General features: G+C 51.0%; 1 protein-coding gene across 1 annotated transcript; it reads left to right on the forward strand.

The window, feature by feature from the left end:
- Positions 1-132: 132 nt before the first annotated feature.
- LOC132469508 (unconventional myosin-VIIb) lies at positions 133-27819 on the forward strand. Its single transcript, XM_060067501.1, has 39 exons — positions 133-305; positions 604-711; positions 956-1057; positions 1952-2104; positions 3784-3968; positions 4701-4822; positions 6548-6690; positions 6961-7074; positions 7502-7655; positions 7949-8025; positions 8339-8458; positions 8816-8958; positions 9136-9346; positions 9837-9972; positions 10225-10394; positions 10868-11008; positions 11538-11696; positions 12270-12362; positions 12886-12980; positions 13074-13158; positions 13684-13902; positions 14317-14526; positions 15055-15270; positions 16383-16559; positions 17175-17465; positions 18168-18295; positions 18385-18511; positions 18886-19005; positions 19472-19645; positions 20852-21079; positions 21677-21844; positions 22302-22413; positions 22600-22726; positions 23351-23517; positions 24084-24265; positions 25108-25217; positions 25510-25675; positions 26215-26357; positions 27660-27819. The coding sequence occupies exons 2-39, from the start codon at positions 697-699 to the stop codon at positions 27817-27819; spliced, it is 5643 nt and encodes a 1880-aa protein (XP_059923484.1). The 5' UTR covers positions 133-305; positions 604-696.

Genomic DNA, 27819 nt, shown 5'->3' on the forward strand with positions numbered 1-27819 from the left:
TCAAAACAATATGTGTTTATTTTTCTGAAAGATGTTCAGCAGACGAGAAGGTTCAGATCTTTATGTTGTGTTCGGACTCTGTTTGGAGCATCGATGTGATGCGTCAGGGCCTTGCCCAGGCCAGGAGAGCAAAGTCAAAGAGCCATAAACACGTCTTCATGGGCTGCTCCGTGCTCCACTTCCCGGTTTTCTTTCCCTCAGGACTTTACCCGGTTAGGACTTCACAATTCTACATGGTAGGAACAACACCTTTTTCCCAGTGAAGAGCAGGCCTACACACAACCAACAGAAAAGTCAACAGCCAGGTAAGATTAGACTCGTCAAGTATTACCTGGTGCTTCTGTAGGTCATGTTTGTATCGAATTATAACGTAATACAACTACAGCCTGCTATATGGATGTACGTGTTGTTAAATGAACCAGGCTTCACATTTATAGCCTGTGAGAACAGAAGGTTCAAATCTCTGTTACCTTCCAGGTTTTTAGTGGGACGCTGCTCTCAAAGTAAATAATATGAGAATTTATTGTTCATAATGCTCGTATAACTGACCTTGCACCTCACTGTCCTCTCTGAATGCATTTACCGGACGTTGTGGAACATTAGCTGTGCTTGGTTGTGTCGTTGAGTGGAAGTGTCTACCGACTCCCACTGGTGTGAAAACCTTCCTTTCTCCGAGGCTGGCCACAGTCTTCCACAATGCTGCATCTGGCGGTAAGAGGGTCGTCCATCGTGAATGGATCACATCCAAATCAAACCCTTATATTATATTCAATTGTATTTGTACAGCCCTTAATCACAGGTCCAGCCTCAAAGGGTTGTACGGGCCATATGAAGCCCCCCTGACTAGCCCCCCAGAGGGAAAGATAAACTCCCTTGATTAGCGTGGAAGATGCTGTGTCCTGTGTTGTGTCTCCGTGTTAACCGAGCGGTGGTCTCGTCTCTCCCCCGTCTCCAGGGAGACTACGTGTGGCTGGACTCAGGGACCGGGGTCCCGATCGGGGCCCGGGTCAAAGAGTCGGAGAAGGGGAAGCTCCAGCTGGTGGACGATGAGGGGAAGGTAAGGCTCTCTGTCGCCACGGCGATGAGATCATAAAATCGTGAGGTCACACGGACCGTAAAACGGGGGCGTCAGACTGGGCTGGGCGTCCATGGCTACATTGGTCTCCATTTCGAAACTAGAGACTAGATTAAACGTTGATTAGGACGGATAAAGGGAGCTTTACTGCTTCTGCATGGAGGGCAGGATCGTGTAGTGGGTGGTGGACTCACAGCCCAAAGGTTCTGGGTTCGATCCCCGATGTCCGTGGCCTTCCTGCTCATTCTTTGCACATTCACTATTCACTGTATGTTGCTCTGGAGGAAAGTGTGGGCTGGCTCAGTGGTTCTCAAACTCTTTCTACTAGTGTACCCCGTCTTAGCTGAGTACCCCCTTCACCGGCACAAACTCATAAAAAAAAGAAAGAAAAATATATAAATAATGTGTGTGCGTTCTACTTGGCAGTGTAATATCATGAACATTAAAAGGGTGCAAATGCTCACCATTTAGTGAGGAACATGGGCCTACGCCTCACACAACTGTTGTCCTACTTCTCCCCACAAAAGAAGCGGTATGCCATGGGAGGGTCAGAGAAACATTTTGGTGTTTCCGGATACACTTTCTTTTTTTAACCGATTCTCCTGGTGTTCAGATTTACATTTCACTCGTCCATATTCTCGATTGTCTAGCTTCAGCATGTAACCGTGCTCAGTAAAAATAATTAAGAAGAGTTAGCATTTCTTTCGTGTACTCGAGAAAGAAATGCTAACCTTTTTTTTTTGACTGAGTTTTTTTTCACTAGTGTAGGGGTCGCGTACCCCTATTTGAGAACCTCTGGTCTAGATGTCTAAGGTGAACCCCTGGAGCTGGTTGTCCTGTGTGAGACCTCAGGCCGTGCTGTTGTGTCCGCTCCAGGTGCACAAGGTGGGCACCAAGGAGCAGGCCGCCCTGCGCCCCATGCACCCCACCTCGGTGGAGGGAGTGGAGGACATGATCCGCCTGGGAGACCTGACGGAAGCCGGCCTGCTGAGGAACCTGCTGGTCCGGCACAAGGAGGGCAGCATCTACGTACGGAACCGCCTGTCTCTCTGTCTGTCTGTCTGTATCTGTCTGCTCCTCCTGTCTGCTCCTCCTGTCTGTCTGCTCCTCCTGTCTGTCTGCTCCTCCTCCTGTCCGTCTCTCTGTTTCTCTACTCCTCCTGTCTGTCTCTCTACTCCTCCTGTCTGTCTGCTGCTCCTCCTCCTGTCTGTCTCTCTGTCTCTCTACTCCTCCTGTCTGTCTCTCTACTCCTCCTGTCTGTCTGCTCCTCCTCCTGTCTGTCTCTCTGTCCCTCTACTCCTCCTGTCTGTCTCTCTACTCCTCCTGTCTGTCTGCTGCTCCTCCTCCTGTCTGTCTCTCTGTCTCTCTACTCCTCCTGTCTGTCTGCTGCTCCTCCTCCTGTCTGTCTGTCTGTCTGTCTGTCTGTCTGTCTGTCTGTCTGTCTGTCTGTCTGTCTGTCTGTCTGTCTGTCTGTCTGTCTGTCTGCTGCTCCTCCTCCTCCCATCTGCTTCTCCCTCTCTCCGTCTCTCTGTCTCCGTCTCTCTCTCTCTCTCTCTCTCTTTCGCTCTCGCTCTCTCTTTGCCCACAACGCCCTCTTTTATTGTGTGTGTCTCTGGGTTCGCTCTGCTGTCCGGTTCGGTCGTCCGTCTGTCAGACTTTGCCCCGCAGCTATCTTGGAGCGGGGGGGGGGGATTTGTCACTGTGGTAACGAGTGAGTGCTTGTTAAATGGGAGCGGGAGAGAGAGTGTAGACACAGGAGACACAGCCGTCCAGTGTGTGTTCAGATCAGGAGTTCAAACCCTGAGGGGGGACTCTGAGAGGTCCTGTTCTATTCCAGGAGAACAGGGCCGTCGTGTTGTCCTGGGACCACTGGGACAACGTCCCAAATCAAAAGGAACTCAAACCGTGACTTCTGTCTAGGCTGAGGGGCGGAGACACGAGACCACCGGCTCAATGACGTCTTTATGGGCAACGTGCACTGTTGTTTACCAACTGACTGGGCGCGCTCGCGCACACACGCACGCACGCACGCGCGCGCGCTCGCGCACACACACAGAGAGCAGATGTGGGCAGCAGATGAATGTGTCTCTGTGATGACGCTTGTTGTGATGGTGGCGGTACTCTGGTGTCTCCTAGCTCTATTAATAGAGCCCCCTCGGGCAGAAGCACAGTGTGCTGATATAGTAGCACTGGTGTACTGTATAACTAGGTTTAGTCCGAATAACACGGCGCGTAATAAGCACACTGGAGGCACTTGTATATCGTTAGCCTCATTGCATAACTGCCTAAGTCATATTGCGTATTTAGTATATAAAAAATCTTTTTAAATCTACTAAAGTTCTGTCTGGGATTCATAAAGTCGTTATTATTGCCACAAGGGAATCGACGCAGCATAAACAAACCAGCTACTTGTGATACAAAATGTTGAAGACATCAGAACGGTATGTGGCTCAGGGGGGGTAGAGCGAGTCGGCTGCTAACTAGAAGGTCGCTAGTTCGATCCCCTCCTAGCTGAGTGGAGGTGTCCCTGAGCAAGGCACCTCACCCTGACCGCTCCCGACGAGCCGGCTGTCGCCTCGCAGGGTTGACTCCCCGCCGTCGGTGTGTGAATGTGTGCGTGAACGGGTGAATGTGGGCCAGTATTATACGATGATGCGGTGCGCCGGCATGAGCGGGGTGTTCACGGCGCCCCTCTCTCCCCCCCCCAGACCTACACAGGCTCCATCCTGGTGGCGGTGAACCCCTACAAGGTGCTGCCCATCTACACGGCGGAGCAGGTGCACATGTACACGGACCGACGCCTCGGGGAGCTGCCGCCCCACGTGTTCGCCATCGCAGACAGCTGCTTCTTCAACATGAGGCGCAGCCAGAAGAACCAGTGCTGCGTCATCAGGTCGGTTCACCGGGTCTGGGTCGGGCTGGTTCTGGTCTTGGTTCTGGTCGGTTCACCGGGTCTGGGTCGGGCTGGTTCTGGTCAGGGTTCTGGTCGGTTCACCGGGTCTGGGTCGGGCTGGTTCTGGTCTTGGTTCTGGTCGGTTCACCGGGTCTGGGTCGGGCTGGTTCTGGTCTTGGTTCTGGTCGGTTCACCGGGTCTGGGTCGGGCTGGTTCTGGTCTTGGTTCTGGTCGGTTCACCGGGTCTGGGTCGGGCTGGTTCTGGTCTTGGTTCTGGTCTGTTCACTGGTTCTGGTTCAGACTGGTTCTGGTCTTGGTTCTGGTTCCGGTCTGTTCTGGTTCTGGATCTGGTTCAGGTCTGGGTCTGATCTTTGATGGGCCTGGTTCATGATGGGTGTTCTGGTCTGGTCTAGTTCTGATCCGGATCTGGTGTGTTTGTGGTTCTGGTGTGGTTCAGACCCCCTGAGAGAGTCTGATGCGTAGGATATTGTGTTATGCAGTTATATATGTTACACATAACTACGTAACACAATATATCCTATGCATCAGATGTAAGAGGATTGTTACAAATGTTGTTCCTCTTGAAGTTGTTGTTTGGTTCGGGTCCTGAGATTATTGTTTCAGTATAAAACTATTCTCCTCCTCCTCCCGCTCCTCTCTCCTCCTCCCCCTCCTCCCCCTCCTCTCTCCCCCTCCCCTCTCCCCCTCCCCCCTCCCCCTCCTCCTCCTCAGTGGGGAGTCAGGAGCAGGTAAGACGGAGAGCGCTAAGCTGATGCTCCAGTACCTCGCCGCCGTCAGCGGACAGCGCTCTTGGATCGAGCAGCAGATCCTGGAGGCTAACCCCATCCTGGAAGGTACTACCTAACCCCACCTAACTACCTAACCCCACCTAACTACCTAACCCCACCTAACTATCTAACCCCACCTAACTACCTAACCTCATCCTGGAAGGTACTACCTAACCCCACCTAACTACCTAACCCCACCTAACTACCTGACCCCACCTAACTACCTAACCCCACTTAACTACCTAACCCCACCTAACTACCTAACCCCATCCTGGAAGGTACTACCTAACCCCACCTAACTACCTAACCCCACCTAACTACCTAACCCCATCCTGGAAGGTACTACCTAACCCCACCTAACCATCTAACCCCACCTAACTACCTAACCCCACCTAACTACCTAACCCCATCCTGGAAGGTACTACCTAACCCCACCTAACTATCTAACCCCACCTAACTACCTAACCCCATCCTGGAAGGTACTACCTAACCCCACCTAACTACCTAACCCCACCTAACTACCTAACCCCATCCTGGAAGGTACGATCTAACCCCACCTAACTACCTAAACCCACCCTGGAAGGTACTACCTAACCCCACCTAACTACCTAACCCCACCTAACTACCTAACCTCATCCTGGAAGGTACTACCTAACCCCACCTAACTACCTAACCCCACCTAACTACCTAACCCCACCTAACTACCTAACCCCACTTAACTACCTAACCCCACCTAACTACCTAACCCCATCCTGGAAGGTACTACCTAACCCCACCTAACTACCTAACCCCACCTAACTACCTAACCCCATCCTGGAAGGTACTACCTAACCCCACCTAACCATCTAACCCCACCTAACTACCTAACCCCACCTAACTACCTAACCCCATCCTGGAAGGTACTATCTAACCCCACCTAACTACCTAACCCCATCCTGGAAGGTACTACCTAACCCCACCTAACTACCTAACCCCATCCTGGAAGGTACGATCTAACCCCACCTAACTACCTAAACCCATCCTGGAAGGTACTACCTAACCCCACCTAACTACCTAACCCCACCTAACTACCTAACCCCACCTAACTACCTAACCCCATCCTGGAAGGTACTACCTAACCCCACCTAACTACCTAACCCCACTTAACTACCTAACCCCACCTAACTACCTAACCCCATCCTGGAAGGTACTATCTAACCCCACCTAACTACCTAAACCCATCCTGGAAGGTACTACCTAACCCCACCTAACTACCTGACCCCATCCTGGAAGGTACTATCTAACCCCACCTAACTACCTGACCCCATCCTGGAAGGTACTACCTAACCCCACCTAACTATCTAACCCCACCTAACTACCTAACCCCATCCTGTAAGGTACTACCTAACCCCACCTTACCACCTAACTACCTAACCCCATCCTGGAAGGTAGATAACACTTTCTAACCCCACCTCACTACCTAACCCCACCTAACTACCTAACCCCTCCTAACTACCTAACCCCATCCTGTAAGGTACTAACTAACCCCACCTTACCACCTAACCCCACTAAACTACCTAACCCCATCTTGGAAGGTACTAACTAACCCCACCTAACCCCGCCTCACTACCTAACCCTATCCTGTAAGGCAGGGGTTCTCAACCACCGGTCCGGGGACCAGTTCCGGCCCGCGGAGCATTGGCCGCCGGGCCGCAGAGATTTCGAAATATACCCGGAAAAAAGGATTAAAAAAATAATAATTACAGAGTATATCACAGTCGTGTTATATATACAACCTAACTGTGTCCCCAGCCTTCGGGAACGCTAAGACCATCCGCAACGACAACTCCAGCCGCTTCGGGAAGTACATCGACATCAACTTCAACACGCAGGGCGCCATCGAGGGGGCCCGCATCGAGCAGTACCTGCTGGAGAAGTCCCGCGTCTGCCGGCAGGTGAGACCACAGAACCCAGTTACCCCTCAGCTCAGACCCCAGCCTGTCATTTGTCCCCACCTCCAGCAGACTAGCCAGCTCATCGTCATAGTAACTCTGGTTATAGAAACTGTTCTCAACCACTCAGTGGAAGCTTGTACTGCATCGTAACCGGAGTCAGACCCCCCACTGTTTTAACCAAGTACTCTGTCCCCCCCCCCCCCCCCCCTTGTCTCTGTAAGTTAGTGAGTGTGATTCTTAACCGTGGCCCTTGTGCTAACCGTCCTGTAGGCCCCGGAGGAAAGGAACTACCACATCTTCTACTACATGCTGGTGGGGATGACGCCGCAGCAGAAGACTAAGCTGTCCCTGGGGAACGCCAGCGACTACAACTACCTCACCATGGTAACCACATCGGACACACCTTCACCGGAATAAGCACTGAGTCACAGTCCCTTTGTACATGAATGAAAAAGCTTGTTTGAAAAGTCTTTTGGTTGTCAACAAACAGATGCTTTACATCACAGATGGCTAAATGAGAGTAACAGCTAGCCAGGTTTTAATATTTAACTAACAGCAATCTTTATATTCTTAAATAAAACGTTAACTGAACCAGCTAGCTGAGTGACATTTAAACCACTATCTGAGTGCCATTAAAAAAATGTTTAGATAAGCTCCTAGATTTAATCAAAGGGTAAGTGTTATGCGTGTTTAAAAGCTGTCATCTAAAGTGGCAGAGTTCTCTCATTCTAGGTTGCGCTGTAAGTGTAATTTTTTTATTTAATTCTTAATTTAATTCTTGAATTGATTGACTCGATTGAATTCATTTCAGGGGAAGTGCACAACGTGTGAAGGCCGCGATGACATCACGGAGTACACCCACTTCCTGTCTGCCCTGAAGATCCTGATGTTCTCCGACAGCGACTCCTGGGAGATCTCCAGACTCCTGGCCGCCATTCTGCACCTCGGGAACGTCAAGTTTGAGGGTCAGTGAAACACGACTTGCGGATGAGACCCGAATCTCGTCCAGCCTTTGTCGTTTTTTAACAGGCCTCAAAGTAACACAACTTTATAATCTCATATATAGTAACAACACTACTTTATTAACACATAGATAGTTACAAAACAACTTTATTAACACATGTATAGTAATAACACTAATTTATTAACGCATAGATAGTTACAAAACAACTTTATTAACACATATAGTGATAACAAACACGACCCATCTGGTCCAGCCGTTGTCATTTATCCGTTCTCTCCTTCGTTGTGACCCAAGGCACCAGCGCCGATAACCTGGAGGGCTGTGACATCATTGAGTCCACCCACTTCAACATGGCGGCTAAACTGATGGAGGTAAGGGTTCCTGAGGCCTGGCCGGCGACCCCGTGAAGCCCCGTTTGACTCCTCACTAGCCGTCCCAATCCATACCTACCCACCGGTGACATCCCATAACCTTCCAGATTACCCAGTGGGGCGTACCAACTGGTAGGTGTGACCTACCCGTCTTGACCCGGGATGAACTCTCCCACTTGTGATGTCACTAGTGGATCGTTTCTCGGTTTTGATCGGATCGACTCAACGGGGAACACTTTAGCCTCGGCTTGAGGAGGGTGGTTTGGATGTCAGGTGATCCCGACCTGAGGTGTCCGTGTGCTCCGGTGTCCAGGTGAACGCCAAGGTGCTGGAGAAGAGCCTGACTCAGAGGTCCTTCCAGACCAACCGGGAGAGGGTCATCACGTCCCTGAACTCGGAGCAGGCCCAGGACGGGAGGGACGCCTTCGTCAAGGTAACCCCCCCCCCCCCACAGACCGGTCAGGGTAGGAGACCCCCCCAGACTTTGGCTCCGTATGGATAGAAGACCCTCTGGCTGTTTATGGCTCCTGGGGATGCTAATGCTAATGAGATGCTAATGAGTGATCTGACTAAGGAGAGCTACTGCTGCTCACGTTTTATAGGTTCATTTTTCCGTATGTTTTTGTGAATGTTTACCAAGAACCTTTGACCGTATCTCATCTCGTCTTAGAAGACACTCTAGGTTAAGGGTCCTCGTGGACTTTTTCTCAGGTTAGGTGACCTAGCTGATGCCTGTTTTCTCTTCCGTACCCCGTGTGTCCCTTCATGTTGTCGACCGCGCTCCGCCCAGGCCATCTACGGCCGGCTCTTCATCTGGGTGGTGGACAAGATCAACTCGGCCGTGTTCAAACCCCTGCCCGAGGACAGCGAGGAGGTCCACCAGTGCATCGGCCTGCTGGACATCTTCGGCTTCGAGAACTTTGTGAAGAACAGGTTGGTCAACAACAACAACAACAACAACAACAACAACAAGCCAGCGGTACTGTAAGGGTACTGTTTCCCACACTTGTTTTGACTCTGTCGGTCTGTGGGGTCTTTGTGGGTCTTTGTGTATCTTTGTGCGTCTTTGTGGGGTGTGTGTGTGTGTGTGTGTGTGTCTGCGTGTCGTAGCTTCGAGCAGCTGTGCATCAACTTTGCCAACGAGCAGCTGCAGCAGTTCTTTGTGCGGCACGTGTTCAAGCTGGAGCAGGAAGAGTACTCCCGGGAGGGCGTGGTGTGGACGCACATCGAGTACAACGACAACCAGCGCACGCTGGACGTGCTGGCCAGCAAGCCGCTCAACATCCTGGCACTCATCGACGAGGAGAGCAGCTTCCCCAAGGTGGGATCCTAAACATGAAGTCATGTGTACGGATCTACAATACCAGATCTACAGTACAATACTATATCTAGTAATTATAGTTGATTTATCTTAGAGATTCACAATACTGATTCAGAATACAAGAGCTTCTAATACGAGTATATCTAATATTGCAGTTCTAGTATTGTATTTCTAGTTGGAAATAAAAATACGACACTGAGGTTTACATTGTATAAAAAGGAGGGAAATTGAATGAATAGTTTGCATTATTGTGGTTTAATAATCCATAGTTCTTTCTGACTACTCATCACTGAATCTTCCATCCCTCCCACACCTCCCTCCAAAAAGAAGTACAATAAATGTATTGCTTAGAATTTAGCCTAGTAGGACTCATAGGAGTGAGAGGGATCTGTTTGTTTGAGACAAAGTTGACGTGATAAGACGTACAGGCCTAGAACACTGACTAACGCTCTGAGAGGCTAAACGGTCTGCACCGTCTGTACGTCTGCAGGGAACCGACCGCACCATGATGCAGAAGGTCAACAAGCAGCACGGGAAGGGAGACATCTACATGGCGCCCAAGAACGACCACGAGAAGCAGTTCGGGATCCGCCACTTCGCGGGCGTGGTCTTCTACGACTCCCAGGGTACGGTCGCTTTGGTTGACCTTTCGTTTGAAAGTGCTTCGTTGTTGTTTTTATCGAGTTTGAAACTTATTGTGATTTTCTCTTGACATTAACAGAATTTAAGAAGAGTAATAATTCTGTTGAGGATTGTATCTAAATTCTAATTATCAAAATTCTCCGGAATCTTCAAAAAATATATATGTTTTTCATGAACTGAATTGAAGACTAAAACCTTCCTCTGTTTGTACATCTTCCCTTTTTTGTGTGTTTCAGGTTTCCTGGAGAAGAACCGCGACGCTCTCAGCGCCGACGTGGTCGAACTGGTCGAGACGTCCACCAACCAGCTCCTCAAACAGGCCTTCAAGACCGACCTGGCGCCTGGGACCGCACGGGGCGGGGGCAACTCTCGGATGACCATGACCACCCCCAAGAACTCTCTGAGGGTGAGGGCTGCGCCGCTAGCTTTAGCTCCGATACTGAAGCCTCATGCTAACTGTCGGCCCTGCGGCTCAGGGGTTAGCATTGTTGCCACACGGTTACTGTGTAAACCAATGTCAAACTTCCTGAGGCGCTGACGGGTTTGTCCTGCGTTGTGTCCGCTCTTTATTACACATGAATGTTGTTAAAAACTGAGATAAGGTACGATAAGGTCAGATTAAGTAACATGCAATGAGATAATTCTCTTAATCGAAGATAGCCCTTGCCCCTGAGCACGGCACACTTAAACCAAGGGTTTGATAGTTGGCTGAAGAGCTAAATAGTTAATATAGTCGATATATAGGTCAAGACGAAGCCAAACACTTGAACACAGAGTTGTAGGGTCGAATAAACAATAAAGTGAAAGTAAAGCGGTAACTAAGAGTGACCTGAAGCGTGTTTATTTCTTAACATGCTTACTGTCCCCTTGACCCGATAGCTGGGGCCGGACGGTAAGAAGCGCTCCCCCACCCTGATTGGTCAGTTCCGCAAGTCGCTGGAGGCCCTGATGAAGGCGCTGGCCGCCTGCCAGCCGTACTTCATCCGTTGCATCAAGCCCAACGACCTGAAGCAGCCCGAGGTGAGAGAGCCCCCCCGGGGCGAGATGCCCCCCCCCCCCCACCGGGCCGGGGTGAGACCCCACCGGGCCGGGGGGGGGGGGGGGGGGGATCACTGGTGTCTCTGGCTCTCAGTGGTTCTGATTCCGTACAGCATAGCACGCTATACTGAATGACTTTCAAGCACTTTGACAGGCAACACACAGGCTTAACGATTAACAGTACGATTACAAAATGTTGTCATGTGAGCATATCAACAAATTAAGGTGTGTGTGTGTGTGTGTGTGTGTGTGTGTGTGTGTGTGTGTGTGTATGTGTGTGTGTGTGTGTGTGTGTGTGTGTGTGTGTGTGTGTGTGTGTGTGTGTGTGTGTGTGTGTGTGTGTGTGATTGTATATGTTTGTGTGTGTGTGTGATTGTATACGTTTGTGTGTGTGTGTGTGTGATTGTATACGTTTGTGTGTGATTGTATACGTTTGTGTGTGTGATTGTATACGTGTGTGTGTGTGTGTCAATGCCTGTGTGTGTGTGTGTGTGGTTACTTGTGTGTGTAGTTCTTCGACAGGGACCTGTGCATGCGTCAGCTGCGCTACTCCGGGATGATGGAGACGATAAAGATCCGGAAGGCGGGCTTCCCCATCCGCTACTCCTTCCAGGAGTTCCTGGAGCGCTTCCGCGTGCTGCTGAACACGGCGACCTGCGACCCCAAGACCGTCAGTCAACTTTACTAACTCAGGGTTACAACAAAGCTTTATAACACAACTTTATTAATACATGGTTACAACAAAGCTTTATAAGAAGGGCTAAAGAACAACTTTATTAACATATGGTTACAACACAACTTCATTAACACAGGGTTACCACACAACTTTATTAACACAGGGTTAAAACACATCTTTATTAACACAGGGTTACCACACAACTTTATTAACACAGATTTACAACACAACTTATAAACACAGGTTTACAACACAACTTATAAACACAGGGTTACAACACAACTTAATTAACACATGGTTACAACAGACCTTTATAACACAACTTAATTAACACATGGTTACAACAGACATTTATAACACAACATTATTAACACAGTTACAAGACAACTTTATTAACTGATCGTTGCAACACAAATGTATTAACATTGTATTGATGTGTCGTGCCTATTGGTTTGGGTATGTTTCTGATTCAGAGCTTAACTTTCTCATAGCGTCTGAGTCTTAGAGCTTTGAGTCAGTACTTCCAGGGTTACAATATAAGATGTCTGCCTGGCTGTTTGTTCTCAGGAGAGCACGGATAAGTGCTGTGAGGTGATCTGTAAGACCTTCCTGTCCGGGGAGGGTCACTGGAGGAGGGGGCGGTCCAAGATCTTCCTCAAGGTGCCCACCCTCTCTCCACCTATCACACGCCTTCATCACACTCTCTCCACCAATCACACGCCTTCATCACCCTCTCTCCACCCATCACACGCCTTCATCACGCTCTCTTCACCCATCACACGCCTTCATCACGCTCTCTTCACCTATCACACGCCTTCATCACACTCTCTCCAACCATCACACGCCTTCATCACACTCTCTCCACCAATCACACGCCTTCATCACGCTCTCTCCACCCATCACACGCCTTCATCACACTCTCTCCACCAATCACACTCTCTCCACCAATCACACGCCTTCATCACACTCTCCACCATTCACACGCCTTCATCAAACTCCCTCAACCAATCAGATTCCTTCATAATGGTCCCTCATCTGACCAATGAGATTCCTTTATCACAGACCCAAACTCAATTCGGTTCCTTCAAAACGTCCAATCAAATCCCTTCACAGCATTCTCACATCCAATCCCATTCATGTGAATGGCCAAGAAGGAACCAATGAGTAATCAATACCTTTTCAGGACTTCCACGACACGATGCTGGAGCTGGAGAGGATGAAGAAGCTGAACGAGAAGGCCCTGGTGATCCAACGGGTCCTGAGGGGACTCAAGTACAGGTCAGCCTTCATTCGTATAGACCCCGCCCCCGTCCTCTGGCCCCGCCCCCGTCCTCTGGCCCCGCCCTGACGACCTCTCCGTCTCTCTGACAGGAAGCAGTTCCTGAGGAAGAGGGCGGCTGCGCTGATGATCCAGAAGCACTGGAGAGGACACCAGGGCCGCAAGATCTACCGCGTGGTCAGTCCCGCGGCCGCCTGCCCACCGGGTTACGGTGGAGCCGGTGTTAGATATAGAGTGCTGTCTGCTCACCCGTGGAGTGGGTCGCTAGTGTGTCCATGACGGGGGGGTCTAACCTTCCTACGTCACTTTGGATGGAAGAGACTCGGGAAGCTAAATGACTCCACACCAGAAGGGCGTTCACTGCATGCATGACTTGTATACGTGTGTCTCTGTGTATGTTTAGGCATGCATGGCCAATATTCACTACCGTTAATACCTGTATCGAAACCCTTTATACCCTGTTTCATTGATACTTCTCTGGAAGGGGGGGGGGCAGTTGGGGGTAAACTGTCTCTTTGTTCTTACCTTGTTTCACAGAATGTCTCAATTTCACTTTATGTGTTAGGTGTACAGTATATCGAAAAAAAAAAAGCCAAACACTTGAATACAGAGTTGTAGGGTTGAATAAACAGTCAAGTGAAAGTGAAAGAAGGAGGTTCACTGAGCGGTAACCCTCGGTAACCCTCCCCCTCCACCCTCCAGGTCCAGATCGGTCTGACCCGTCTCCAGGCCCGCGTGCGCTCCCGCCAGATGCAGCACAAGTACCAGAAGAAGAGGGAGGCGGCCACCGTGCTCCAGGCCCGGGTCCGCGGCATCAACGCCCGGAAGGAGTGGCGGCGCAAGAAGGCGGCGGTGGTGCTGCTGCAGGCCTACACCCGGGGGGCGCTGGCCCGCCGCGCCGTCAGCAAGATGAAGAGAGACGTACGCTGGTCCCGCCGTCGCCTTCTACTAAAACCATTCGTTTAAGAACTTAGCTTTAAGTGCCCTCAGGGCAATTTGGCACTTAAAACGAGCTTAACGAGCATTGCTACTTAAACTAATGTTCGGTGGGCAGTTTAGCACTTAAAACAAAGTTCTTAAACTAGCCTGGCTACTTAAGCTATTGTTCTGAGGGCAAATTAGTACCTAAAGCTTGTTTTTAGTTCTTAAACTAGCCTGGCTACTCACTAGATCGTTCTGGAGACAATGTCGCACTCAAAGTCGAGTTTGTAAACCGAGTGGCCAGGTGAACTGTTATTAATGGTTGCTATGGTCGTAGCATTGCAACAACAAGCCTTATTACGAGTGTCATGATTCGTAAATTGTTTGTTCTTAACGTACCCCCCCCTCCTCCAGGGGTTCCTCTCAGCCGCGGAGCGCCGCGCGGAGGAGCTGGCCTCCCTGGAGCGCCAGCGGCGTCTGAACGAGGCCTTGAGGAGGCAGCGCGAGGCAGACGCCCAGGCCCAGGACAACCCCCTCAGCGACCAGGAGATGGTCGACCACATGTTCAAATTCCTGCCGCCGGCTGGCGGCGGTCAGGAGGGACAGGGCCCCGACGGCTTCAAGGTCAGGGTCGGTCCGCTGTGGGGTCGGGGGGGCCCACGCCCAGACAGAAGGTTCTGGGGGTGGACCCCTCGGTCTGTCTGTCCGTCTGTCTGTGGGACGTGTTGGCGATAAATGCAGTGAACGGGTGAATAATAAATAAATGGGTGAACGTTAGTTCTATAGTTAGCGCTTTAAGTGGCCACTGGTTAGAAAGGTTCTAACCACTAAAAGCGCAGACAGTATTGCCTAACATGGGGAGGAGTTGCAAGGGGATGTCTCAGCTCTGTCACGGAGCATTCTGCACGGCATCAGGGATTAGGACCTCCCCGAAATAAAGTTGATCTTTGAGGATGGAGATATGAATTGATATGTGATTGATGTAAAGATTCCTCCCAAGACGGACTGTAAGATGTTCCAGAGTCGCAGTTAAACATCTCCATCCTGTGGTTGAAATATAAACAGTTAGATGTTCAGAAGGTCAGTAAGAACATCTCCATGAGGTGGACCCAGAGCCGGCGAGATGTTCAGCCCTCCGTGCGTCTCCTCTAGGACCTGGAGCAGCGGCGCATGGTCCCTGAGACGGTGGACCTGGACGAGCTGCCCATGGAGGAGCAGGAGCTCTCGTCGGACGAGGAGGACGACCTGGACGAGTACTCCTTCTCCAAGTTCGCCTCCATGTCCTTCCAGGGCGCGGCCACGGCCACGCACGTCCGCCACCGCCTGGCCCAGCCGCTGATCCACCACGAGGACGAGGGGGACGTGCAGGTACACGCAAGCACACGCACAAAGACACACAAACATATACGCACACACACATAAAACACACAAACATATACGCACGCACACATAAACACACAAACCTATACGCACTCACTCACTCACTCACTCACTCACTCACTCACTCACTCACTCACTCACTCACTCACTCACTCACTCACTCACTCACTCACTCACTCACTCACTCACTCACTCGTACACACTCACTCACACGTACACACTAACTCACACGTACACACTCACTCACTCACTCACTCACTCACTCACTCACTCACACGTACACACTAACTCACACTCACTCACTCACTCACTCACTCACTCACTCACTCACACGTACACACTCACTCTCACACGTACTCACTCACTCACTCACACGTACACACTCACTCACTCACACGTACACACTCACTCACTCACACATACACACTCACTCGCTCACTCACTCATTCACACGTACACACTCACTCACTCACACGTACACACTCACTCGCTCACTCACTCAATCACACGTACACACTCACTAACTCACTCATTCACACGTACACACTCACTAACTCACTCATTCACACGTACACACTCACTAACTCACTCATTCACACGTACACACTCACTCACTCACTCACTCACTCACACGTACACACTAACTCACACTCACTCACTCACTCACTCACTCACTCACTCACTCACTCACACGTACACACTCACTCTCACACGTACTCACTCACTCACTCACACGTACACACTCACTCACTCACACGTACACACTCACTCACTCACACATACACACTCACTCGCTCACTCACTCATTCACACGTACACACTCACTCACTCACACGTACACACTCACTCGCTCACTCACTCAATCACACGTACACACTCACTAACTCACTCATTCACACGTACACACTCACTAACTCACTCATTCACACGTACACACTCACTAACTCACTCATTCACACGTACACACTCACTAACTCACTCATTCACACGTACACACACACACACACCACCTCAACCAAGTCCAGGTACACACCCCTCCCCCAGTGTAGCTCCACCTGAGCCCCTCCAGCCCTCTGATATCCAGCTGTGTGTCCCCCCAGGCCTCCCTGACGGTGTGGTGGATCATCCTGAGGTTCATGGGGGACCTCCCAGAGCCCAAGCAGAGGGTGAACCCCCTGGCCCCGGGGGGCGCGGGCTCCAGGGGGGCCAACGCCCTGCCCCAAGACCTGGCCTCAAGGAACGACCGGCGCCTCAGTCACATGGTGGGCCTGGACCAGGTGGGTGAGGTCACTTCCTGTCCCACAGGAAACAGGAAATCAAGCTGATGTTCTGATGATTCTGTGCAATGTCTCTTAAGTGATTCAAATGCACTTTGTTAAGAGACCGTTAGGCACTAAATGTACAGTTACAATTAGTAATCCATCCCATCCTTTTATCCGAAGTACGAGTTAAAGTTACGCTCAGAACAGGAACAAAGCAGCTCTGGGGATAATTAAAGCAATGCTTTACTTGGATGCATTTACATTTACCTTGAGGGCTTTTAGCAGACGCTTTTATCCAAAGCGATTTACAATAAATACATTTGTCAGAAGAACGAGAAACAACAATATATCGCCGTCGGTACAGTGAGGATGTTCATAGAACCAAGTGCAAAACACTAACAATCACTAGGTTAACCCATTCCCCGGACACAACAAAGTAACTAGGATAAGATGCTACACGATGCTAAGTACTATTTTTAAGTGCGAGGACGTACAACATCCTGTAAGTGTGTAAGATGGGTGAGGGGGCGTTTGGGGGGTAAGGTTATGAAGAGTCCAGGGGACCTCTGAACAGGATGCTTGATCTCCCCCTGATCCTCCCTCACCCCTCTCTCTCTCTCTCTCCCCCAGCGAGTGCTGAGGGGTAAGAAGGACGGAAAGCCCTCGCCCGTCGCCGAGGAGTCGTCGTCGTCGCCGGCGGCCGGCCGGAAGACCTCCATCTTCACCGACATGATGTCCCGGAACAGGAAGGCCTCCACGGCCCCCAGCGAGGTGGTCACCGGCGGGAAGGTCTCGGAGGGCGTGCCCCGCGTCAGGAAGGGCTCCATGTTCACCGACCTGATGACCCGCAACAAGAAGGTCGGCGCCATCCCGGAGAACAAGGTCGCGGACGCAGTCGACGGCGCCGCCCAGTCTGAGGGGGTGAGCTGCCGGTGGAGCCGTTTGATCGGGATGATAGAGTGAGCCGAGGAGGACAGAAGTAGCTGCTACGTTAGCCGTTAGCTGCTACGTTAGCCATTAGCTGCTACGTTAGCCGTTAGCTGCTACGTTAGCTGCTACGTTAGCCGTTAGCTGCTACGTCAGCCGTTAGTTGCTATGTTAGTTATTAGCTGCTACGTTAGCTGTTAGCTGCTTTGTTATCCGTTAGCTGTTACGTTAGCCGTTAGCTGCTACGTTAGCCGTGAGCTGAATTTTCCTTCCCGCCATTTTTGTTTTGTGTATGCCTGATTATTAAATGCTAGTGGTTTTAAAGGTACAATATCTAATTTCTGCCACAATGGGGTTGTAAACCAACAACTTACGTTGAGTCACATTAATTTAAGTTGCATCATTTAATTCTTATGAAAGTACTACAAGTACGAAAAGCTAACATATCCTCAATTTGCTCATAGTAAGCTAGATCAATGTTGTCTGTTAGTCACTTTTCGTACCAGAAAAAAATATATTTTTAATCTTTGCGCCTGATTGGCTCAAAAGAGTGTCAGATAATGTCACAATCGTGGTTAGTATGAACGGTTTTCTATCTGAATTCACTGCAGTACCCCATGTTGCACCACAGAGGGTGCTGTTCAGAGCTGAGAGTTCATCATTGTGCTGGCCCTAACTCCTGACCTTCCTCTACAGTCGGACAGCAACGTGGCCCTGTCCAATGAAATGATGGCGGTGGATTCGACCTCACTGGAACGACCAATGACGGCCCTCGAGAAGCTCCACATCATCGTGGGATACGCCATCGTCCGCCGGGACCTCAGGTGACGGACGGCTCCGGTTTTCCCGCCTCGGAAAGACGTCTTTGGTTGGGAATCTTTCCAACGTTTCTGTTGTTCCACGTTCTCTTCAGGGATGAGATCTACTGCCAGATCTGCAAACAGCTGGAGGGGAACAACAACAAGAACAGCTACTACCGAGGATGGATCCTCCTGTCCCTCTGTCTTGGCATCTTCCCCCCCACCGAAAAATTCATCAAGGTACCCCCACCTCACCTTCATCAACATCTCAATCTTCTTCCCCATCTTCATCACCATGAAGGGGGTCCTGCATTCGCTTGACATTGTCTAGTTTGCTCAACACAGAACATGCATAGGAAATCTCTATTCCTAGGCATGTTGTGAGGACGTTGATTTTTAAATACATTCACACTCTGAGTGTATATTTAATTTTTACACCTCATTGTCTAAATATATATGTTATTACATGTTTTAATTCAAAACAAACAAAGGCGCCTTTTGACGCCTTTGTTTCCTGTCTCAGCAACCCCTAGACCGTTTGTGATACTTCAATTTCGAACCTCCACATAAGTAAAGGGGTTCTAACGGTTGTATTTCTATGTTTGCGTCCTCAGCACCTGCAGAGCTTCATCCGCTCCGGGCCTGGCGGCTACGGGCCGTACTGCGTCGAGCGCCTGAGACGGACCGCCTCGAACGGGGTCCGCGGGGAGCCCCCCAGCTGGCTGGAGCTCCAGGTGGGTAGGGGGGGACCCCCTGGGTGTAATGGATTACATTAGAGAGTAATAGATTACATCAGAGTAATGGATTACATTAGGGAGTAATGGATTACATCAGAGAGTAATGGATTACATATAAGAGTAATTTAGTACATTCGAGAGTATAGATTACATCAGAGAGTAATGGGTTACATCAGAGAGTAATGGATTACATCAGAGTAATAGATTACCACAGAGAGTAATGGATTACATCAGAGTAATGGATTACCTCAGAGAGTAATGGATTACATCAGAGTAATAGATTACCTCAGAGAGTATTGTATTACATCAGAGAGTAAGGGTTACATCAGAGAGTAATGGATTACATCAGAAAATAATGGATGACATTAAATAGTAATAGATAACATCAGAGAGTATATTGTTGTGGCAGTCGGGAGCCACAACCACTCTCTAATTTCCTCTTCCCTCCGCCTCCCGTTGCTAGGCAACCAAGACCAAGAAGCGCATGACGGTGACTCTGACCCTGATGGACGGGCGCACCATCAGCGTGCCCGTGGACTCCGCCTCCACCTCCGGCGAGATCTGCCAGTTGTTGTCCCAGAAGGTCCAGCTGAAGGACTCGTTTGGCTTCTCGGTGTACGTGGCTCTCTACGAGAAGGTGAGTGCCTGTCTGGAGTTTTGGAATCCCACCATGGGCTCACATTGTCATCACTCTGCCGTATTTTCTTCTGAGATCTTCAGAAGAACAGTGTAGTGTGTTCGTGTTCTCTGATTACTCTCTGTTCTCCTCATCCTGACGTTCTCCTCTCCTCTCTCCTGACGTTCTCCTCTCCTCTCTCCTGACGTTCTCCTCTCCTCTCTTCTGACGTTCTCCTCCTCTGTCCTGACGTTCTCCTCATCATGACGTTCTTCTCTTCCTGACGTTCTCCTCTCTCCTCCTCTCCTCATCCTGACGTTCTCCTCCTCTCTCCTCCTCCTGATGTTCTCCTCCTCTCTCCTCCTCTCCTCATCCTGACGTTCTCCTCCTCTCTCCTCCTCTCTCCTCATCCTGACGTTCTCCTCTCTCCTCATCCTGACGTTCTCCTCCTCCTCTCCTCCACTCTCCTAACATTCTCCTCTCCTCATCCTGACGTTCTCCTCCTCTCTCCTCCTCTCTCCTCATCCTGACGTTCTCCTCCTCTCTTCTCCTCTCCTCATCCTGACGTTCTCCTCCTCCTCTCCTCTCTCCTGACGTTCTCCTCCTCTCTTCTCCTCTCCTCATCCTGACGTTCTCCTCCTCCTCTCCTCTCTCCTGACGTTCTCCTCCTCTCTCCTCATCCTGACGTTCTCCTCCTCTCTCCTCATCCTGACGTTCTCCTCCTCTCTCCTCCTCTCTCCTCATCCTGACGTTCTCCTCTCTCCTCATCCTGACGTTCTCCTCCTCCTCTCCTCCACTCTCCTAACATTCTCCTCTCCTCATCCTGACGTTCTCCTCCTCTCTCCTCCTCTCTCCTCATCCTGACGTTCTCCTCCTCTCTTCTCCTCTCCTCATCCTGACGTTCTCCTCCTCCTCTCCTCTCTCCTGACGTTCTCCTCCTCTCTTCTCCTCTCCTCATCCTGACGTTCTCCTCCTCCTCTCCTCTCTCCTGACGTTCTCCTCCTCTCTCCTCATCCTGACGTTCTCCTCCTCTCTCCTCATCCTGACGTTCTCCTCCTCCTCTCCTCCACTCTCCTGACGTTCTCTTCTCCTCATCCTGACGTTCTCCTCCTCTCTTCTCCTCTCCTCATCCTGACGTTCTCCTCCTCCTCTCCTCCTCTCTCCTGATGTTCTCCTCCTCTCTCCTCTCTCCTCTCTCCTCATCCTGACGTTCTCCTCTCTCATCAGGTGTGGGCACTGGGCAGTGGCCGGGAGCACGTGATGGACGCCATCTCTCAGTGTGAGCAGGAAGTGAGGCGTAAGGGCGGGCAGGAGCAGCACGCCCCCTGGCGGCTCTACTTCCGCAAGGAGGTGTTCGCGCCGTGGCACGACTGCAAAGACGACGCTGTCAGCACGGAGCTCATCTACCGGCAGGTCATCCGCGGCCTCAAGTTCGGAGAGTACCAGTGCAGGAAGGTGAGTGCATCGGCCTGGGCTGCCCAGAGTGCCGGAGAACGGACCTGACTCTCAGGCCAGGGGTTCTGTGTTCAATCCGCAACGTCTAAAGTCTGCCTGGAGGCATCCTTCAGCAAGATGAACCCTCACCTCTAGCTACCTGTGCTATCGATTCTCTGCCCCACTCCCTCCCCCTCCCCCTCCCCCTCCCCCTCCCCCTCCCCCTCCTCTTCCTCCACCTCCTCCTCCTCCTCCTCCTCCTCACCATCTCCTCAATGCTCGTCCAAACTGGCACAATATGTATTGCCAAAAAAAGTGTATATCCCTAATTCAACATATCATGTAATATATAACAGAAATGGACTAGATTGCCATTAAAGTTGGTTTTCTCTCTCAACTTGTTATCAAGTGTAGGCTGGTGTGCATAAAATCCTACTATTATATTATTATATATATTATTATTACTGCATTGAAGGAAAACATCTAAACTACAGATGTGATTCTAGTGATTGTCACTCTATTTAACCAATCAGACCCTGAGGGCTCAGCACCAGTAGGGCCCGCCTCCTTTAGGCCCCTCCCGCCCGGTCCCCTCTGACCCGTCTCCCCCCCCCCCAGGAGGACGACTACGTGGAGCTGACCACCAAGCACCTGTACATCCAGCACGGCCGGGCCGGGGCGGCGGAGCAGGTGAAGGCCGCCGTCCAGGACGCCATCAGCAGCTCCCTGCTGGAGGCCAAGCCTGAGGACAAGTGGGTCCAGATGGTCAACACCGCCCACACCCAGGTCAGTCTCCGGAGCGCACGGCACGCACGTCCGGCCGCGGCCACAGCGCCCCCATAGGAGGGGTGGTGGTACTGCAGGGCGGTTTTCTGGGGCTGTTGACTGAATTTAGTTGAATAAAAAAAACAACATAGATTCTCGCAAAAGTCCGAAATCATATCACTTGCCTTATCTTGGCAGATTTGTGACTTAATACATGATGATGAAGGATACAGCCAGTGCATCCGTCTTATCACGGTTGGTCCCTAGTGAGAATGGACCTCCTGACCCTAGCAGTGTTGGTGCCTTGCACCACCAGTTGAGCTACACAGGCCCCTTGCATCATTATCAAACAACAGGGCTTCTATAAGGGTCCGACCAGAAGAGCAAGTCCGCGTGGTTCTGGCCTTCAGGGCTTTTATAACATCAGACCATCAGACCAGGTTTCATGTGTTCATGTCTGTGTTGTTCTGGTCTTCAGGGCTTGTATAAGGCTGGGGATGAGAATGCCATGAAGACCGATGTGGTGGAGTACGCCCGCAAGAACTGGCCCATGTTCTTCTCCAGGTTCTTCGAGGTGGTCAAGGTCTCGGGTAGGACGATGTCACTTTCGATGAGTACTTTGATCGATCACAGACTTGTAAAACTCTTTAGACACCAGCGTAAACTAGGTGACCAAATACATACTGTAAATACATGTCAAAGCGTCACATTAAAACATCAAAATGGCCGTCTCGCATGAAAGTGGACCGTTACTCTAACTCGTCTGACCCACTCAGGCCCGGCGCTGGCTAAGAGCCGCTTCATCGTGGCCATCAACTGGACGGGGATCACCTTCCTGGACGAGAGGGAGCGGAGGCTGGTGGAGCTGAGCTACCCCGAGGTCACCGGGGTCAACACCGTCAGGTAGGACGAGCCTCAGGGTGTGGTCAGCACCGTCAGGTGGGAGGGGCCTAAGAGTTTGGTGAACACGTCGGGTGGGAGGGGCCTAAGAGTTTGGTGAACACCGTAAGGTGGGAGGAGCTTAAGAGTTTGGTGAACACCGTCAGGTGGGAGGAGCCTAAGTGTTTGGTGAACACCGTCAGGTGGGAGGAGACCATGTGTTTGAACACCGTCAGGTGGGAGGAGCCTAAGTGTTTGGTGAACACCGTCAGGTGGGAGGAGACCACGTGTTTGAACACCGTCAGGTGGGAGGAGCCTAAGTGTTTGGTGAACACCGTCAGGTGGGAGGAGCCTAAGTGTTTGGTGAACACCGTCAGGTGGGAGGAGCCTAAGTGTTTGGTGAACACCGTCAGGTGGGAAGAGCTTAAGTGTTTGGTGAACACCACTGACCTCTGACCCGTCCAGTATTCGTCCTGACCGGGCACTCAAGTCGTCGGCCCACTCGGTGTCCCTGCTGACCTGTGACCTGTGACCTCTGACCCCTCCTGTGCCCTGACCAGGGACCCTTAGTCGTCGGCCCAGTCGGTGTGCCTGTTGACCTGTGACCTCATGACCTCTGACCTCTGACCCCTCCTGTGCCCTGACCAGGGACCCTAAGTCGTCGGCCCAGTCGGTGTGCCTGCTGACGCTGCGCGGGGACTTCACGCTGAGCGGGGCGATGACGGAGGACCTGGCCGCCCTGGTGCTGGTGTTCCTGGCCGGGCTGCGGGAGCGCTCCCAGTACGCCGTCGCCCTGAAGGACGCCAGCAGCCCCGGTACGACCCCCCCCCCCCCCCCCCCAGTTTACTTTAAACTAGTGTAGTTATGATACAAGTTACATTTACACCTCTGTAGTTTAAACCAGTTTAGTTTATAAAAGGACTTTGGTTTACACCACTTTAGTTTCTAATATGTGTTTAAAAAGTTAGATTTACACCTCTGTAGTTTAAAACAGTTTAGTTCAAAATATTCGGTTGGTGTAAACCAGTTTAGTTTGAACCAGTTTAGTTTGTAAAAGGACTTTGGTTTACACCACTTTAGTTTCTAATATGAGTTTAGTTTAAAACAGTTTGTGCACATCATATTAGTTTACACCTCTTTAGTTTATGGTAGTTTAGTTGATGTTCCTATAAACAGGGGTTTATTTAATCCAGTTTAGTTTACTTTATATCACATTTGTTTATACCTGTTTATTGCCGTGTTTATTTAATTTCTGTTTTTACCAGTTTAGTTTTGACTCATTTATTTGAAACCAGTTTAATTTACACCAGTTTAGTTTACACCAGTTTAGACAGCCTAGTTATCGCTCTGAGTTAACCGGTGGGGTTCCCGCTGTCTGCAGACGACGCGACGCTGCTGAGCTTCAAGAAGGGCGAGCTCCTGGAGCTGCTGAAGGACAAGGAGTTCTCCCTGGAGCGCGGCTGGCTGAAGGCCCGCAACGACCGCACGGGCAAGAGCGGCGCCGTGCCCGCCGAGGCCCTCCTCATCCTGCCCACGCTCAGCAAGCCCACCAACCAAGTCATGGTACCACAGCTCTACCTATCCTACCAGAACCATCTACCTCCCGCTAACACCATAACTATCACAGAACCACCCCTCTACCTATCCTACCAGAACCATCTACCTACCGCTAACACCATAACTATCACAGAACCACCCCTCTACCTATCCTACCAGAACCATCTACCTACCGCTAACACCATAACTATCACAGAACCACCCCTCTAACTATCCTACCAGAACCATCTACCTACCGCTAACACCATAACTATCACAGAACCACCCCTCTACCTATCCTACCAGAACCATCTACCTACCGCTAACAACATAACTATTACAGAACAACACGTCTACCTACTATAACTATTATAGAACCATAGGTCAACCTACTGTTAATACCTTAACTATTATAGAACAACGCGTCTACCTACCTTAACTATTATAGAACCACACGTCTACCTATTATAACTATTATCGAACCACACGTCTACCTACTGCTAATACCATAACTATTATAGATTTACCAACATCTAACATCTATACTGCTAATACCGTGAATGTTATAGATCTACTATCCTCTAACTATCTCTTATACTATAACTATTCATTCAGGTCATATAACACACCATAGATGTGATGAATAGTTTCATAAGTCTAACCATGAGCGGTGCCATAAACATGTACCCTAAATGTTGTCTAGGTTGTGATGATGCTATCGGGGGGTACGATGATGAAGAGCGTGTGTTGGTGGTGATAAAGAGCCGTTTGGATGTGTGTGTGTTGGTTGTGGTGATGATGGTGATGATGATGTTGATGAAGATGATGACTATGAGGATGATGATGATGATGGTGTGTGTGCTTTGCAGAACCTGCTGAACCTGTCTCCAGACCAGAGGAAGAGTGCGATCCAGCAGACGGGCACCACAGAGAAGGTCACCCTCACCTCCCTGAAGGAGTTCTCCATCGAGTACTTCAGGTCTGACCGTCTCACCGTCTGTTTGTCTGCCTGTCTGTCTGACCGACAGCCTGTCTGTCACTCTGGTCTCCCTGTGTGTGTGTGTCTGTCTGACCGCCTCTTTCCCTCTCTGGACTCACTGCGTGTCTGTCTGACTGTCTGCGGCTCCATGTCTCACTGCCTGTCTGTCTGTCTTTCCGTCTGTGTGTCTGAGCGTCAGTCTGACATTGCAGTCCGTCCCTGAAACCCCTCTGGACTCGCTGTGTGTCTGCCTGACTGACTGACTGTCTGTCTGCCACTCCCTCCTCTCCAGGCAGCCCACCAAGGACGTGAACCGCCAGGTGATGTCTAAGAACGCGGGCCCAGAGCGCCTGTGGGTCCACTCCCGGGAGCCCCTGAGGCTGCCTCTCCTCCGCAGGCTGGCCAACAACGCAGACCACAGCACCAAGGCCTGCCTGGCCTTCACCTATATCCTCCCCGTGCCGGCCACGCCTGCCCCCCGGGCTGGGGAATGGGTTCCGTCTTATTGTGTCTTAACCTCAGCCCAGAGGTTCTGGGTTCGATCCCCCAAGTCTAAAGTCTACCTGTATGCATCCCAGAGCAGGTTGACCCCTGACCCCTACCTGACGGTGGACATCCCGCAGCAAGACGACGTTTGGATAGTAAAGAGTGTATGACATGTACCGTGTGTGATATGCAGGTTCGAGGTTCTCCGATAGAGCTTGTAGGTGTTGCTCGGTGACAGACTCGGATGTACGATTTTAATTCAATACCGATATGTTATGTTTTTGTGTGCAGAGCTTGGCAATATGGACAAAGTTCCCCAAGTCCCGCAGTCAGTATGACAGGATTATTTAGGCTGATACTCGGGCAGGACAAATGAACGTATGTCTCTAGGATAACTATCAGCAGTGATTGGAGGCTCTGACAGCTGTCACTCACAGTAGTAGTAACATCACCATCATCGTCGTCGTCTTTACTGTTGTGACCCCTTGACTGCTGCTCACCGATCCTCAAGTACATGGGCGACTACCCCACCAAGCAGAGCCAGAGCTCCCTGGAGCTCACCGACCAGATCTTCGGAGCGGCCACACAGAACGAAGCGCTCCGGGACGAGATCTACTGCCAGATCATGAAGCAGATGACCAGCAACAACAACCGGTAGAGACCCTGTACTGCCCACTGTTACCCCCTCCTACCCACTGTTACCCCCTCCTACCCACTGTTACCCCATCCAACCCACTGTTACCCCGTCCTACCCACTGTTACCCCGTCCTACTCACTGTTACCCCCTCCTACTCACTGTTACCCCCTCCTACCCACTGTTACCCCCTCCTACCCACTGTTAACCCCTCCTACTCACTGTTACCCCCTCCTACCCACTGTTACCCCCTCCTACCCACTGTTAACCCCTCCTACTCACTGTTACCCCGTCCTACTCACTGTTACCCCCTCCTACTCACTGTTACCCCCTCCTACCCACTGTTACCCCCTCCTACCCACTGTTACCCCCTCCTACTCACTGTTACCCCCTCCTACTCACTGTTACCCCCTCCTACTCACTGTTACCCCCTCCTACTCACTGTTACCCCGTCCTACTCACTGTTACCCCCTCCTACTCACTGTTACCCCGTCCTACTCACTGTTACCCCGTCCTACTCACTGTTACCCCGTCCTACTCACTGTTACCCCGTCCTACTCACTGTTACCCCGTCCTACTCACTGTTACCCCGTCCTACTCACTGTTACCCCGTCCTACTCACTGTTACCCCATCCTACTCACTGTTACCCCCTCCTACCCACTGTTACCCCATCCTACTCACTGTTCCCCCCTCCTACTCACTGTTACCCCCTCCTACTCACTGTTACCCCCTCCTACTCACTGTTAACCCCTCCTACTCACTGTTACCCCCTCCTACTCACTGTTAACCCCTCCTACTCACTGTTACCCCCTCCTACCCACTGTTACCCCGTCCTACTCACTGTTACCCCTTCCTACCCACTGTTACCCCTTCCTACCCACTGTTACCCCGTCCTACCCACTGTTACCCCGTCCTACCCACTGTTACCCCGTCCTACTCACTGTTACCCCCTCCTACTCACTGTTACCCCCTCCTACCCACTGTTACCCCCTCCTACTCACTGTTACCCCCTCCTACTCACTGTTACCCCCTCCTACCCACTGTTACCCCCTCCTACTCACTGTTACCCCCTCCTACCCACTGTTACCCCATCCTACCCACTTATAATAAATAATATGACGATTTTTAATTAGAATTAGATTTTATATTACAATATTACGCTGTTAGGTGATTTGTTTTTCTAGCAGCTAACGGACGGTTTTGGGGTCCAGAATGAACAGTGATACCATGTCCTGATCTCTGAGGATAGGGTTGGGTCAGGGACTGTGGGCCATGGCTCATCATGGGTTGGATGACCCTCCCCCTGCGTGTTGTGACCCAGGTTCAGCCTCGAGCAGGGCTGGCAACTGCTGTGGCTGTGCTGCGGCCTGTTCCCCCCCGGCCCCCAGCTCTCCAAACACGCCCAGCGCTTCCTGGAGTCCCGCGAGCGCCAGCCGCTGGCCGCCGACTGTCTGAAGAGGCTGCAGAGCTCCCGGAGGTAA

Source organism: Gadus macrocephalus, chromosome 12 (assembly GCF_031168955.1).
Source record: "Gadus macrocephalus chromosome 12, ASM3116895v1".
Lineage (NCBI taxonomy): Eukaryota > Metazoa > Chordata > Actinopteri > Gadiformes > Gadidae > Gadus > Gadus macrocephalus.